The sequence below is a fragment of the Acomys russatus genome, chromosome 17, assembly GCF_903995435.1.
Source record: "Acomys russatus chromosome 17, mAcoRus1.1, whole genome shotgun sequence".
Lineage (NCBI taxonomy): Eukaryota > Metazoa > Chordata > Mammalia > Rodentia > Muridae > Acomys > Acomys russatus.
Window position 1 is genome coordinate 4,316,264 of NC_067153.1, and position 14,318 is coordinate 4,330,581.

General features: G+C 48.9%; 1 protein-coding gene across 1 annotated transcript in view; it reads left to right on the top strand.

Annotated features, from left to right (window-relative positions):
- The first annotated feature begins 2,512 nt into the window (after positions 1–2,512).
- The window catches only part of Grhl2 (grainyhead like transcription factor 2), a 135,659-nt gene continuing 123,853 nt past the window's right edge, over positions 2,513–14,318 (top strand). The window contains exon 1 of the mRNA XM_051159481.1: positions 2,513–2,896. Within this exon, the coding sequence (XP_051015438.1) occupies positions 2,877–2,896 (20 nt within the window). The 5' untranslated portion in view covers positions 2,513–2,876. The remainder of the gene's footprint in view (positions 2,897–14,318) is intronic.

Sequence of the window (14,318 nt, forward strand, 5' to 3'; positions counted from 1 at the left end):
TCACCCAGCCCTTCCAGACATCACTTGCTCGCTCACTCGCTCCAGAGTTGGAAGATTTCTCATGATAATGCTAAGAGCTCCAAGGGAGAGACAGCAGGCCCACCAGTTGAGTAAGTCCACTCCCCACCTCCGCAAGGTTGCTGAAGAGGTTCTCATGATCTCATTCTTACCTGGGAGTGCAGAGGGAAAGGTCTGCAGACAGCAGAAGGAGGCTCTGCCACGGGAGCAACAAAGCTAACATAAGAGGAGAGAGTCAAAGGAAGCCAAGGAAAGTCAGGACTACTCCTGTAAGAAATGATACTCTCAGCTGGGCGGTGGTGGCGCTCGCCTTTAATCCCAGCCCTCCGGAGGCAGAGGCAGGCGGATCATTGTGAGTTTGAGGCCAGCCTGGTCTACAACGGGAGTTCAGGACAGTCAGGGCCATTACACAGAGAAACCCTGTCTCGAAAGACAAACAAACAAACAAAAATATATACTCTCAAAAGACAGTATTGTAGCCACGGCAGAGTCACAGAATTATATTTAAAAAGTAACAAAAACTCAAGAGTTCTTAAAATAGCCAAGGTGTGGTCATGAATGGCTGGACACTGAGGGGAGGAGAAACACACATTTGAAAACAGCTTGGTCTACACAGCTAGTTCCAGGCTGCCAAGGACTACATAGAAAGAAGGGGGGAGAAGAAAAAAAAAAAAAGAAAAAGAAAAAGAAAACAAGCAAACAAAAAAAGAAAACACCATGTCATGGGAAATGAAACATAGACACTCAAAGAAGACACACCACATAGAATTTGGTGTCCCAGGATCGGGCACCACAGTGAGTCCATGAATAGCTCACCTCCATTGGCTCAGCAGGGTAGGAGTCTGCAGTCAGGTTTGCACAAGGAACTTGGCTGCCTGGTGGTTTGGAAACTGCATTTTACGGTCACTTAATAGATTTATTATAGAAACATTATCAGGATAGGTTCATCATAAACTAAGCAAAAGGTTGAAAAATTTTATAAGATATTAGTCCTAATGTGCCAGTGTGCCCCGTTGTCACTGAAACTTCTTAGTCTCTACACTGAGAAGAAGCCATGTTGAAGGCCTGGAACTAGAAGGCGAAAGAGTAAAGGAGCTAACGCCTCATGAAGGGCTTCAAGTGGTCAAATCACCGGGTTGTTGATACGTGAAGAGATAGCAGGACGCATTGTGGAGAAATAGGGAGGCAATTACAGAAGCACCAGCCAACAGTGGCGTTTCCTTGCCTCCAGAGGGGAGAAAAGGAAAGTAAGGAGGACATAGTACCATGTTAACATATGTTATTTCTTAAAAAGTACATATATATGGGTGCTTGTATTATTATCTGTAAAAAGGATGCGATTCTGATTCTTGAAGTCATTTGCTAAGAGTGGAAACGAGGAGGAACCAAACCCAGGCTCGCGATTTCACTCCTGGGAAATATGTGACCTGCACAGGTTTAAATACAGTCTGACAGCTCCAGTGTTAACTTGTGGCAAAGTTTTCCATGCCATCCTGTTTTTCCACAGTCCGCATGTACGGGCTAGAACCCTGTCAGAGCTCCCACAGATACTTTCTTCAGGTAGCAGCAGCGGTTATAAATTACACCTGGGCTGATTGGAGCTGCTCGCAACCAGAAGAGAAACCACACACAAAAAAGTCAGTTTCATCCTGCATTGTCCCCCTGGCAACCATATTAAACTGCAAGGATAAAGAGCCTTTGTAGTAGCTGCTTCTATTGGATTACAATGTAAATGTTGGTGCTTGACTAGAAATGTCAACCCGGCGACAGGCATATGGAACAGATGGAGCAGTTGTTTCTCAGCGCAGGAATCCCAGGCTGCAGAGAGATACAAGAGATGCGCCCGGACCATCTTAAAGAGACTATTCAACCGAATCTCCTTTCTCCATCAAAGCCTCGCCGCACTTCATAGGTCCAGCTCAGGCAAGGTTGCTCGATTATTTGAAAGTTGAAAACGACCTGCTATCGTCTATGCATCAGGGCAAGAGAAGAGTTTGTTGAGGATAAGAATGCTAAAAATGCAATTACGCAACAGACCCGGCAATCTCTGTTTCTTTCCCACTCTTAGGCATAGCGTAACTCTAGTCCCTGACTCTTCTGTCCGTCACACAGTTCTCGTCCAGCGGGTGTCAAGTGGCAGATGGTGAAATGCCCATTTGGTTCCGGGTGGCGTGTTGATTTCTGAGTTCAGCCCTCGGCCGTCCTTCGGTTTGACCCACAATACCTAGTGCCTGCAGGTGGTGCTCCTCGCTCCTTCTCCCCCAGCACCTCTACCCTAGCCCCTAGTCAGGGAGGAAAGTCAAAAGTAGGTGGAAGTCAGGTCGCGGCACTCGCCACAGAGTCGCCAGCGTGCCACTGCTCCACTCGGGTAAACTTCGCAGTGAGTTACCTGCGCTCGGAGAAGGGCCTTACCTGAGCGCGCCTCTGCCAATGGCAGCTCACCTGAGGGAGCTCCGCAGCCAATCACCGCGCAGCACGGCCCTCGGGCTTGTACCCTTTAGTGAAAGAATTCAGCGCCTTGCGAGAAAGTTACCTGTGGCCGCCCAAGTCCGCCACTTTCCGCTCTGTGTCTGCCCATTTGCCACGATCCGGGAGGACTCCGCGCCGCCGGGCCGCCTGCGAGCGCGGGCCCCATGTGAGGGCCTCCCCCCCCCCCCCATCCCACCTTTCCGGCTAGGTGAGGGCGCGAGCGAGCGGGCGAGCGAGAGTGGTGAGGGGGGACGAAAGCAGAATTACCAGTAGCTCTTGTTCTGCCATCTCGGGCGCTCTCACACACCTTCACCTGCACAGACTTGAAAGTCCAGTTTCACCAGAGGCTGAGGCTCCAGGAAAAGGGGAACGAGTTCATTGGATCAAACATGTCACAAGAGTCCGACAAGTAAGTGGATCGCACGCGCCGGCGGCCGCTGCTGCTGCTGCCACTTTGGGCTGATGGCAACTGGTTTGTTGTGTTTTTGTTTTTGTTTTTTTAAGTTGCTATTGTTGGTTTTTATTTTTGTTTTTTTCTTTATTTCTTTTTACTTTTTTTTTCTTTTTGGTGGATCCAGACTCTCTTGGATTATATTTCTACCTCGATTTAGGGGAGAGACCCTACATGAACGTGAATGTTTAATATCCCCTTGGGCCTTGCTAGTAAACGTGGGTTTTCTTTGCTTCCTTCCCGACAAATGACCTCAGCTTCCACTGCCCGGACCGGACGACTCTTTGGGCACTGATTGGGATTTTAGATGGTTGCGGGAGGCCTGTAGTTGGTTACACCTTTGCCTGGAGGTGCTCCCCAGCTTCTGACTTCCTGGGCCATTTGGAAGTTCAGTCGACTTCCTTAGATTAGGCCAAAGGGCCTGCTGGAAAGGCTGTCTGGGCCGCTTTTGTGTGCGCTCAACAAAAGGGCTTTTATACGACTGCAGACACGGCCATCTTCCCCGCTGCGGCGACCTGGGGTGCATGTGCGCACCCGCGTGGGACCCGACGGGACCGAGGCTCGAGCAGGCCGTGATGGCGGGGCCCCGCGGGTATGCCCGCGCCTCGCTCCCTCCCTCCGCCCACGCATTATTCCGCCACCTCGCGCAGGTGCGGGGCAGGACCTCCCGGAAATGGGGGGGACTGATTTTGAGGCTGGTTACGAAGGGGCGCCTGCACTTGGGCCCGGTCTCCTGAGCCCCGACGTTGCTGGCTCGTACGCGGCCCACTGTTCGGAGGCCGCCACCTCGGGCTTGGGGCTCGATCGGCCTTCGCCGAGGCTGTCGATGGAAAGAGGGGGATCGTGGGGCGCGGGGACTCCGGACACTGAGTCCTGGACCGGACCTCTAGACTGGAGGGGATCTGCGGTGTGAGGCGCGGGACGCGGGGCCTGGCCCGTCACGGTCCCCGCCTTGGGGACGGCTTTGTGCGAGCCGGGGAAGGTGGGGCCGAGGGCGGGAGCGGGAGGGTGCGGGAGGTGGGTCTTGCTGCCCTCCTTCCATTCAGTGGCGACACTTCCTTCCCCCTCCTCCTGGGGCGTCCTGGGCCGTGAACTGGCTGTGTCCTATTGGAAGTGCTCAGAGGCCGCCCTTTTGCTGTCCCTGGTAACTTTACCCTGCCGGTGTGGCCAAGGAGACCTTCCTGAGAGTCTCCACCGAGAAGTGCACAGGACCAGTCCCAAGTTGAGGGGCCTGGAAGGGAGGAGGGCGGAGTGAGAAAGCCTGACTGACTCGATTTGGGGTGAAGGGCATGGGCCAGGCTCCCAAGTAAAGTCAATCTGGCGGATCTCCAGGACGCTTGCTTCATACTTAAAAATTTACTACTGTCGTCACCCTGTAAGATTTAACCGCTCAGTCGATACCGGAATCGAAGAACTAATGTTAGGAACACCGCCAGGGCTTAGACTTTGTAGGGATGGAAGAGCGGTTGATTGTAGGAGATACCGTCACCACCTCACTTTAGCTCTCATGGCAATGGAAAAAAAGTCATCACTGGAGTTTGAAAACCCGAATCCAAGGCAACCACAACGTTTTGGTTTTCGTTTTTTTTTTATTTTAATTTTGCTTTGTTTTGAGTTTGGTGTAGAAAGGGGCGGGGCTGGCACGCTTAATTTTAATCGCACAATTAACATTTAGTTTGAATGCTCAGTTTTGTGGCGCTGTGTATATGAGTCAAACGAATGAAGGATGAAAGCGGATGGGTGTTTGTTTCCGCAAAGTTATACTTACCACCAGTAGGGACAATGTACTCACTATTGAGTCTAAGCACTGAGTACTAACAATTTGGCTTAACGAGTACGTATTACCTAGCTTTTATGTCTAATGTCTATCTAGAATTACACGCGCATTTAACGAAAGTACCTTTTATCTGGTGGTTCCCAGCCTTCTGTAAGGAGACCACAACCCTCGCCCCCCCTCCCCCCTGCTTTCTCTGCTCAATGGTCGAGAAATGTTTGTTTAAAGTGGTCTATGACTTCCAGGTCACTTTTAGAATCTGAGGATTATCCCACACCTTTTCTTGTCTTCCCTTTCTTTTGCTTTTTTTCGAGACAGCGATTTCTGCGTAGCCCTGGCTGTCCTGGAACTCACTCTGTAGGCCAGGCTGGCTTCTAACTCAGAAATTTGCTTGCTTCTGCCTCCTGAGGCAAACGCCACTACAGGCTCAAGATTCACTTTGTTTATGTTAATTTTCCACCAGGCCCTGGCAAGGATGGATCGGGGTGGAAGGCTTTTGATAGAGTTAAGACTCCAAGAGAAAGTGCCTGAATATACCCGGGTGAAGCCGCCAGTCCCCTGAGCAAGGGAGAGGCCCTGTGCTGGAACTTGCAGTGTTTCCGGGTAAATCCGCCTTGGGAGGCCTGCCTGTGTTCTGGAAACACTCCCCCAGAGCAAACTCTTGGAGATTAAATACCGAATCCCAGTGAGATGTAGATCACATAGGAAGGCTTTTCTGGTTAGCAAGTTTGCCTTGAAGATGAGTGATCTTTTTATTTATATCATTGTTTACGTGTGTGTGTGTGTGTGCGCTGTTATTAAAGCTTGTGCAGAGGTTGGGGGACAACCTGCAAACCTTAGTTCTTCTCTTCCACCATATGATTTCTGGGGGTGTCAAACTTGGCAGCAAGCACCTCTGCCTGAGCCACCTCACAGGCCAGAGAGCCATCCATCCTTTAGACGTAGACTTTTCAGATTAAAATGTTCTGCTTTGTATGTTCTGCAGTATTGATGTTATCGCTCATCAAAGGGGGGAAAAAGGACATTTTGTCTCTGTGTGCATTTTAAAAGGTTCTACTCCCCCGTCGTAAACTTTTATGGCAGTTGGTCTTTGTCAACAAGCATGTTTGTAAGCAAGGCTCTGCTTGGTTAAGAAACCCTTTGCAGGGAGGGGGAATGGTCTGGGAGGTGGTGATCCTAGCACTGAGGACAAGCAGAGGCAGGTGGATCTCTGAGTTTGAGGCCAGCCTGGTCTTCAGAGTGAGTCCCAGGACAGCCAGGGCTACACAGAGAAACCCTATCTCGAAAAAAACCCCAAAATAAAAAAGGTGAAAATTTTTTTATTTCATTGCAAGCTGTATAAACCACACCAAGAGGACACACATATGCATACATGTGTGATAGTTGATTCCATATAGCTATTTCCATTAGCATGAAATCATGCTTTCTAGTTATGTAGTGCTTACAGTATATTTCATAACTGTTATAAGTGGAAAGAAAGATGTATGAACCAGGGTGTATTCATAAGGGGCTGGCACTATACTGGAGGGCAAGCCACACATAGACGTTAATTTAAGACAGTACCTGGAAAATGCCTGAAAGTTACAATAATTTAAAAGACAGCTCCAAAATACAGCACAATAACTTCTCCTCCTCCTCCTCTTCCTCCTCCTCCTCCTTATTGTTGTTCTTACTTTGGACTTTTAAGACAGAGCATGACCCACCACTACTTGGCACAATTCCTGATTATTAATAAACATTTCCCCCTGTCCACCTGTATCTACCTTCCTCTTCTTCCTTCTCCTCCTCCTCCCCTCCTCCTCCTCTTCCTCCTCCTCCTCCTCTTCTTCTTCTTGGTTTTTTGAGACAGGGCTTCTTTGTGTAGTTAGTCCTGGCAGTCCTGGACTTGCTTTGTTGACCAGGTTGGCCTGGAATTCACAGAGATCTGCCTTATTCTGCCTCTCAAATGCTGGGATTAAAGGCATGTGCCACCACCACCACCCAGCAAAATATCTTAGAAGGGTTTTTTTTTTTTTTTTTTTTTTTAAAGCCAATATTCATCAGTTCTTCTCTGCACCAGCACAAATATGTATTCGTTTTTTCACCTCAAACATATCTTGGATATTGGACATTGTGATTCAGACTGGAAGATTTGCTGGTGAACCTCAGGGGGTTTACACGGTAGGCATGTGAGGGAGTGAGGTCAGTCTGCTGAGAAATAGGCGAGGACAGACACTGCTGAAAGCCGTGCACGTGGGACAGGTGAAGATCCAGGAGGATGGATTTCACACACAGCATCAACCGCTCTCAGAAGACGATGGCCTGTGAAGGAAGGCCTGAAGGAAACAGACACTAGGGAGTAGAAATTTCCCAGGCAAAAGCCTTGAGGTGTACATGCTAGGGAGGTGGGCAAGTGAGAAAGACAGTGGCTCCAACTAGTGAATCCATGCAATTGGTTTCCTGTTAACCCAGACATCTGCACACTCAACAACAAAGTTATAGGGCAGTCAAGAAGTAAAAGAAGCAGCAGCTGATACCATCAGTTGGCTCCTTTCCTGGCACACCTGGGGTTAATGCCGAGGGTCGAGTGTTTTGTTCTAATTCAGAGGGCTTAGTCGCGCATGCTTGTTATTACAGGGTGAGTGAGTACGTGGACTCAGAGGGGAAGCAGCCTGGTTAGAGCTGAGGCGTAAATACAGCCCAGGCAGTGCGTGTCCGACACTCCCACAGCTCCCAACCCTGAGCTGAGCCCACCACACTCCTGTACATCTCAGATCTAAGACTGCCTTCCTGTCTTCCCCTTGCTCTTCTTCAACTTCTGCAGACTGTAACCATCAGCTCGGACTTGTCAAATCCACCGGGAAGAAAACACTGCAGCCTGCTTTAATTGGCGTCCCATCACCCACCAAGAAACTTAACACACAGGCAAGACTGATTTACCCAAAATAGCTAGCTAGATAAAATGTCGAGCAACACTACCAAAATATAGTCTAAAAAATCTGGGAATAAAATATGTTTGTGCCTAATAATAGGATGCCTTGATAGCCTTCTGAAGCTTGATTACTCAGTCAAACAAACAAACCACTCTAGGCAACTGACAAGGCACAGACAATAATCCTCCACCCTTGGAGCTTAATTTGTATATAAGCTTTGACTCAGGCTTTATTTGACGATGGGGTTAATTATAGAGCTAAGTCTTTCTTTTTTTTTTTTTTTTCTTTTAAACTTATTTATTTTTATTTCATGTGCATTGGTGTTTTGCCTGCATGTATACCTGTATGATGGTGTTGGATCTCCTAGAACTGAAGTTACAGACAGCTGTGAGCTACCATATTGGCTCTGGAAATTGAACCTGGGTCCTGTGGAAGAGTAGCCAGTGCTCTTAACCTCCAAGCCATCTCTTCAGCACCCCCCCCCCCAACTCCCCAGCTAATTCTTTCAATGGCTGCTTTATACAATAAATGCAAAACCTGGACCTTTTTAGATGCTAACGGATGCTGAAGCGAAAGGAAACCATCCCCAGCTACCTGCGGTTAGGCTACCTCTGGTTAAGCTGCTGCGGCTGCTTGCAAGAATTCCTAAGCCCCCTCCCAAGGCTGTTTGCTTTCATTGTTTTGCTAAATTGTGGCTGAGGGAAGCGTGTGAGTTGGGGGTCATTTTGACAGCTCACCTGTTTACAGAGCGCTAAAGACCTGTTTGAAGTCTTCCAGGCTCTTCCCAGCCCAGTCCAAGGGTGGACTGGGGTTAGAAGCCTGTCTGCCTGTCCCTCTTCAGTTTTACATTGTAGCTCTTCCTGCTGGTTGTGCTGGAATTGCCCGCGGGCACCACTGCGGGCAGTAGCAATCACTAGTCTCTTGCAAAGCAGAAAGGGCAATGTAGTTAAGTAGGCAGGTAAGTCAAACACACGAAGAAGCATCAAACTACAGCGGAACCAAGAGATGGGCCTTCGAAAGTGTGTGTGCAGAAGATTTGTTTTTAAGCCTGAGTTGTTACATTTACTTTAAAAGATTTCTTAGATAAGCCAGACGGTCACATCACAGTTGCCTTTTGTGTCTCTGGTCTATCCAGACATATACTCCCCCTCCCCCACTTTGTCCCTTTACCTCTGTCTCCTTTCCCTTTTTGTTTTATGAAACAAAAGTCTCACAAAGCACAGGCTATTGTCAAACTCACTAGCCAGGGATGACCTCAAACTACAGATCCTCTGCCCTGGAGTCTTGGGACAGCAAGTGTGCATCTCTTTTTCTTTCTTTCCTTCCTTCCTTTCTTTCCTTTCTCCTCGTTCTCCTTCTCTTCCTCCCCCTCTTCCTCTTCTTTTGAGAACAGTTTCTGTGTAGCCTTGCCTGTCCCAGACTCTCTTTGTAGACCAGGCTGGCTTCAAAATGCAGATATCCACCTGTCTCTGCCTTCCCAGGTGCTGGTATTAAAGGTGTGTGCCACTATGCCAAGCTGCATTTCTTTCTTTCTTTTCTTTTTTTAAAGACTTATTTATTTATTATTTATATAGTGTTCTGTCTACGTATGTACATGCATGCCAGAAGAGGGCAGGAAGTCGCACTAGAGATGGTTGTGAGCCACCATGGGATTGCAGGGAATTGAACTCAGGTCCTCTGGAAAAGCAGCCCTTTAACCTCTGAGCCATATGCTTTGGCTGGATAGTATTTTTTTTTTTTTTTTTATCTTACCTTACTTTCCCCATCACCTGGGACAACGTGTTTTCCTTCCCGCCCTCCTTTTCCTTTTGGTCAGTATCCCTGACTTCTTTTTACTTATTGTTCCTCCTATATTGTCAGTGAACATTGGCAGTTGCACACGGAGGTGACTTGAGTCTTACTAGATGTGTTTGCTCACTCACGTTTGTGAACTTTAGCCTTCACGCCCATCCTTGTCACCTGGTCAGTGGGTCAGATGACCTCTGCAGCTGTTGCCCTGTCTAATTTAAATGGCTTAACTTTAATGCTGGGGGTGGGGTGAGGGCAGGATAAAGTGTTTTTAGTGTAAGATGGGTGTGCTCACAGTTTCTGTCATGCCTGGTGGTGGTACCCAGGGACTGCTGTTCAGCTAAACAGGCTATCTAGGCCTGTCCTGAAACTGGAGCCACCAGCTTGGCATCCCTGCCCAGGAAGAATTCTTCAGTGAGCCACGACAGGCTGAAATAGGAATATTGCTTTGGCACAAGAGGACTAGTTAGTTGGTCGTTGGTTGTTTAGTGATGACAACTCATACCTTGGAGTCCTTCAGCAGCATTCCCGTTGGCCCCCAAATGCCCGTTGACCTCTCATCCGGCTGCCTGTATAGTGGCCTCTCTTAAACCCAGCGTCCTTGCATTGTCCCCCCGCCTCCCGCACCCCCTTCTCCCTAAGACAGGGCTTCTCTGGAGACCAGGCCTAAGTTTTCTCAGCAGGCAGGCAAGAGCAAAGCGGTTAAAAGGATTAGGGAGCTGAGGGCTTCATAAAGCACAGAGTTAGGCGTCTCCTCTTTGCTGCATGCTGGGCTTGTATGCATGAGACCAAGCCTAGAGTAGTCTGGAAAAGCTCCTTTTTTTTTCTGAAGGAAGTAGGCATAGGTATCGTGTGTTCGCTGCTTAAACCGTGGACAGGAGTCTGTGAAGTGCTGGCTTGGTTTCTGAGCGCGTCCCACACTCACCACTGCCTCAGCTCTCGGTTCAGTGAGCCCCGTAAAAGAACTGCTTTCTGTACTTCTCCGATCTATCTTTTCAGAGAAGCCAGTGAGCCAGGAACATCGTAGCGCCCGCCTCTTTCCTATATTGCCAATAAGGTAATTAACACAAGATCAGAGTGCGCTCTTTTGCTTATTTTGTTTTTCCCTTTCATTTGCGAAACGGAGTTGGATGAAGTGATCTCCGAGGATAGGCGCCCTCTCCAACATCCGGAGTCTACTTCTTTCAGGAGTCTGGTGGAGGCTCCTAGGAACCGGAGATGCCAGGCTGTGCCGCCCCCCCCCCCCCCGCTGGTCTCCGTGAGCCCCTCCTAGAAGTAAGGTGATCTGATCTAAGATTCCAAGTGAGTCGGGGCCTCCAGCAGGCAGGGGCCGTGGTGAGGGCAGAGAATCCGAGGGCCAGGGAGGCGGTGACATCAGTGGTTGCACTAGAGGGTTTCTGCCTTCACAGCCTCCCAGGGCTGGTAGATAAATGGTTCAGGAAATCAGATAAGAAGTGCTGGCAGGGCCGCTGAGAACCTATTCACAGACAGGCCCTGCAAGTGGCTTTCCCTAGGACCATGGAAGGAGAGTGGAAACGCTGACTAAAACCTTAAGGGGACAGGCATGGCCTCCTCGCTATCCTCCCTCCCATCTTTTTCTACTTCTTCCTCTTCCTTTCTTCCTCTCTTCTTACTTCTTCCTGTCTCCTCTCCCCCACCCCGCTTCTGCCCTTCCTCTGCCTCTCCTCCCCCTGTTCCTTATCTTTCCCTCTTTCTCCCCCCCTCCCCCTTCTTTTTCCCCATGTCTCCCTTTAAAAGGACATACGTGATTCGCGGAACTCATTGCAGGGAATGTTGCCAAGGCCACAGCTTAGCGTCCAGAGGAGATATCAAATAATAAGAATAAGAAAGTCACATGTTATTGCACGTCAGACTATACACAGCTATCACTCATTTAGGCCAAGAATAAAATCTCATATGGAGCTGTGAAATTATAGACCTGTGAGGTGGATTTTCTCTGGTCCCTGGTCTCTGGAGCTCGAGTTGGAAGAATCTTGTTTGAGACACAAGAGCCCTGATACAAACTCTCCCCCCCCCCCTGCCCCCCCCCCTCCCCCCCCCAGGGTTTCTCTGTGTAGCTCTGGCTGTTCTGGAACTCTCTGTAGACCAGGCTGGCCTCATCTTCAGAGATCCACCTGCCTCGGCCTCCCAAGTGCTGGGGTTGAAGACCTGCATCTCCAATGCCCAGCAGGAAAACAGAGTTTATAACAGGACCGACCCAGAATTAACCTGATGAGTTGGCCAAGATTAGTAGGACTGGAACAAGGTAAACACGAAGGCTGAAGGGTCGCAGAGCATTACACAATCTCTGAAAGGCAGGTTAGTAAGCTGTATGTTCACATGTGTGCCTGTGCCCGAGGAGGCCAGACTACAGTGACAGACACTAGAGAGCTGCTGTGTGGTGCTGGGAACCAAACATTGGTCCTCTGCAAGGGCAGCACGTGTCTTTAACAGCTGAGCCGCCTGTCCAGCCCCCAGCTTTTGGTATGTTTTTGAGACTGGGTCTTAGTATGCAGCCCAGGCTGACCTCAAGCCTGTGTTCTTCCGGCTCCAGCTTCCTAAGCGGGCAATACCGGCGCGGGCTCAGCTGTAGCACTCATTTTGAAAGTGAAAGGGGCTGGAGAGACGGCTCAGAGGTTAAGAGCACTAGCTTCTCTTCCAAAGGTCCCGAGTTCAGTTCCCAGCAACCACGTGGTGGCTCACAACCATCTATAATGTGATCTGGCACCCTCTTCTGGCGGACAGGTGTACAGGCAGGGAGAACACTATATGTAATGAATGAATGAATAAATAAATAAATAAATAAATAAAATAAATCTTAAAAAAAAAAAAAAAAAAGAAAGCGAAAAATGAGAAAGCCTCTAAATGCCTGACTACAAAGAGTCATTGTAGAAGCTGAGGTTCAGCAAGATAAAGGGCTGCTACGTAAATACTAAAAATCACATTATAAGCCAGATGGTGGCACAGGACTTTAATCTCAGCAGAAGGCAGGTGAATTTCCGAGTTTGAGGCCAGCCTGGGCTACAGAGCAAGCTCCAGGTCAGCCAGGGCTACAGAGAAGCCCTGTCTTGACCATCATCCCCCACCCTTCAAAAAGACGTCATATTGTGGAAAAATATTGAGTGACAGGATAAGATGTTTGGCCTATGTCCTAATAGAATGTTTACTGGAGTAGAAAACGGAGAGAGAAAATCTGCACAAAGATAAAGAATGCTTTGTTCCCTGCAGGGGGAAATACAGGTGTTCTTTGCCTCTCTGTCTTTCCACTTTGTTGGAGTCAGTATACTCGGTTTTTGTTATGAAGGAGAAATTTTAGACTTATTTCTAAGCCCTGGTGGCGGTGGTGGTACGTGCCTTTGATCCCAGCACTTGCGAGGCAAAAGCAAGTGGATCTCTGTGAGTTCGAGGCCAGGCTGGTCTACAGTGTGAGTTCCAGGACAGCCAAGGCTGCACAGAGAAACCCTGTCTCTAAACACAGTAAAACAAACCAAAACCAACCAACCAACCAAACAAACAAACAAAAAACCCTGACTGTTTTCTAAAATTAGCTGTTGTGCCATGGAGGAATTTAAGAATAATACATAACATACCTACCCCTACCCCAAATAAAGCTGAAGAGCTTGCCCCAGTGGCGTTGCCCTACTACACCGCCGAGTCCTCTGCCTCCCCTTTTTGGTCCAGTGTGCCAGGCTGCCCCTTGTCAGTGCCCACTGACTCCTGGAGAGGACAGGGTTTGTGTCTCAGTGACTCTTTCTTTGGGATTTTTGTTTAAGTACAACTATTGAACACAATTCTGGGGCTGGAGAGATGACTCAGAGGTTAAGAGCACTGCCTGCTCTTCCAGGGGTCCTGAGTTCAATTCCCAGCAACCACGCGGTGGCTCACAACCATCTATAATGAGATCTGATGCCCTCTTCTGGCCTGCAGATGTACATGCAGGCAGAGCACTGTATACATAATAAATCTCTCTCTCTCTCTCTCTCTCTCTCTCTCTCTCTCTCTCTCTCTCTCTCTCTCTCTCACACACACACACACACACACACACACACACCACAATTCTATTTTCAAACGAGTGTGCGTAGTGAGGGCTTCCCAGCTTTGTACAGTGTGAAGCCGGAGAATAAAGGAGAAGGACAGAAAACCCTTTTGTTCTCCTCCGTGGGCTGACTGCCTGCGTGCCCTCCTCAGAGTCTCCCCTGAGGACAGCTCTCCTCAGATGCTGCCTTCTGAACTGTCCCAGGCTCCACCCTTGTGATCTTGGGAGATCTTGTATTAGATTTTTATGAGGCATGCCATAGGAGAGGCTGGAAATTGGCCCTCTCAAGCCGAAAACACTGTAGGATTGTGGTATGAATTTTTTCTCCAACACACAGACCACCATCTGCTCAGGGCCATGACTCAGCCAACAGCTTCTGCAAAGATCACTGCTGGCTGTTCCTTGAGTTTCCCGCTCAATGGTTTACACACACCGCAGGGCCTTTAACGAAGCTTCCTCACTAACATTACGTTATTTACTTATCAACGGATCCAAAAAGTACATGATGCAAACTTGGAGAGGCTGGCTTTGCGGACTTGGTGATCCTGCCAAAGTTATGTTGAGGAGGGGGCGGGGCGGGGGTGGGGGTTGGGGGTCGGGGGTCGGGGGAGAGAAAGCCTTAAAACTTTTGTGAAATGTGAGCAAAAAGAAAAGCAATTCTTGGCTGCAGAAGCCAAGTGTGTGCAAAAGAACCGGTAGGCATGCTTTGGGGTTGTGAGTTCAAAAGCGAGCTTTGCTGTGCCTCTCTTCTCCCACCCCCTGCCCCTCCCCTCCTCTGCACAGAAACTTACCAGGGCCTGACGTACTTATATTTACAAAGGTCGGCTTTGGATGCCGGAAGTCTAACTAATGTCTTACAGGGGAGGGAGA